The 1,316-nt window shown below is 63.6% G+C and overlaps 1 protein-coding gene across 1 annotated transcript; it reads right to left on the bottom strand.

The window, feature by feature from the left end:
• Window positions 1-24: 24 nt before the first annotated feature.
• LOC113980334 (transportin-2-like) lies at window positions 25-1,273 on the bottom strand. Its single transcript, XM_027707556.1, has 5 exons — window positions 1,172-1,273; window positions 652-759; window positions 402-560; window positions 232-319; window positions 25-149 (listed from the first exon to the last, which is right to left on the bottom strand). The coding sequence occupies exons 1-5, from the start codon at window positions 1,238-1,240 to the stop codon at window positions 25-27; spliced, it is 549 nt and encodes a 182-aa protein (XP_027563357.1). The 5' UTR covers window positions 1,241-1,273.
• Between the last annotated feature and the right edge of the window lie 43 nt (window positions 1,274-1,316).

Genomic DNA, 1,316 nt, shown 5'->3' with positions numbered 1-1,316 from the left:
TTCAGGTGAGTTTTTAGGGGGGTCTCAGCCCGGTTTTTGGTGGGTCTCACCCATCTGCATGCAGATCTCCCCGATGGCCCAGGTGGCGTTGTTGCAGACGGAGATGAACTCGGGGTTCAGGTTGGTGCCCAGGATGGGCATGAATTCAGCTGGGGAAGGGGGGGGACACACAGGTGAGCCTCCCTCAACTTTGGAAGGGCGTTTCCCCCCTCGAGGACCCCCAAAACCCACCGATACAGGGCTTGACGTGCACGAAACAGGCCTTGGTGAGGTCGCCCAGGAGGGCGAAGGAGCTTTGCCGCACCTCGGGCATCGTGTCCTGGGGGGACAAGAGTATTTCAGGGGAGGGTCCTGGTGCCCCACCGAGGGATTTGGGGGGTCGTGGAGGGGTCCCCCCTCACCTGCATGCACTGGAAAAGCAGCGTCATGATGTTGGAACGGGCCACCAGCTGCTCCACGTGGCCCCCGAGCCCCTCGGCGAGGCCGCTCAGCAGGTCCAGGGCCACGATCATAAAATCCTTGTCGGGGGCTTCGTATTGCTCGGGGTGCTGGTTGTACATCTAAGGGGGTGGGTCAGGAAGGGGTTGGCACCATGGGGGACAACCCTGGCACCCCAAAAATGCCCCGAGAGGGAGGGAGGGGGGGGCTCACCATGGCCTGGGCCAGGGTTTTTTGGACCAGGGTGACGCAGCGCTGGTAAACGGGCTCGCAGTAGGGCAGGAACCCGCTCTGCAGGGCCGTGGCCACCGAGGACAGGCACTGGGGGGACACCCCAAAACAGGTCAGGCACCCCCAAAACAAGGGGGGTGTCCCCCCGACTCGGGGGATCCCCCCAGTTTTGGCTGGAGTCAACGGAACCACCCCAGTAGAAAGTTCCAGTCCCTGCTCCCCCTCGGCTCAGGGGCAGCCCCCACACCCAACACACTCTCCAGACCCCCCAAAATGGGGGACAGGCATAGGGGAGACACCCCAAAAACAGGTCAGGTCCCCCCCCCGACTCAGGGGATCCCCCCAATTTTGGCTGGAGCCAACAGAACCCCCCCCCAAAACCACCCCAGTAAAAAGTTCCAGTCCCTGCTCCCCCTTGGCTCAGGGGCAGCCCCCACACCCCACCACTCTCCAGACCCCCTAAAACGAGGTTCCCCCCCCCCCGGGGACCCCCCAGCCCCACCTCCAGCAGCGGGAAAAGGTCCTTGTCCTCATCCTTGAGCTCGTTCCACTTCTGGATGAGCGGCGGCATCAACTTCTGGATGTACTCCTGGGACAACAGGGGGGGTCATGTAGAGGGGGGGACACGGGGGATACACGGGGGGGGG

The sequence above is a fragment of the Neopelma chrysocephalum genome, unplaced genomic scaffold, assembly GCF_003984885.1.
Source record: "Neopelma chrysocephalum unplaced genomic scaffold, ASM398488v2 Primary Assembly neopelma1_93723, whole genome shotgun sequence".
NCBI lineage: Eukaryota > Metazoa > Chordata > Aves > Passeriformes > Pipridae > Neopelma > Neopelma chrysocephalum.
This window is presented reverse-complemented; position numbering and strand designations above follow the sequence as displayed.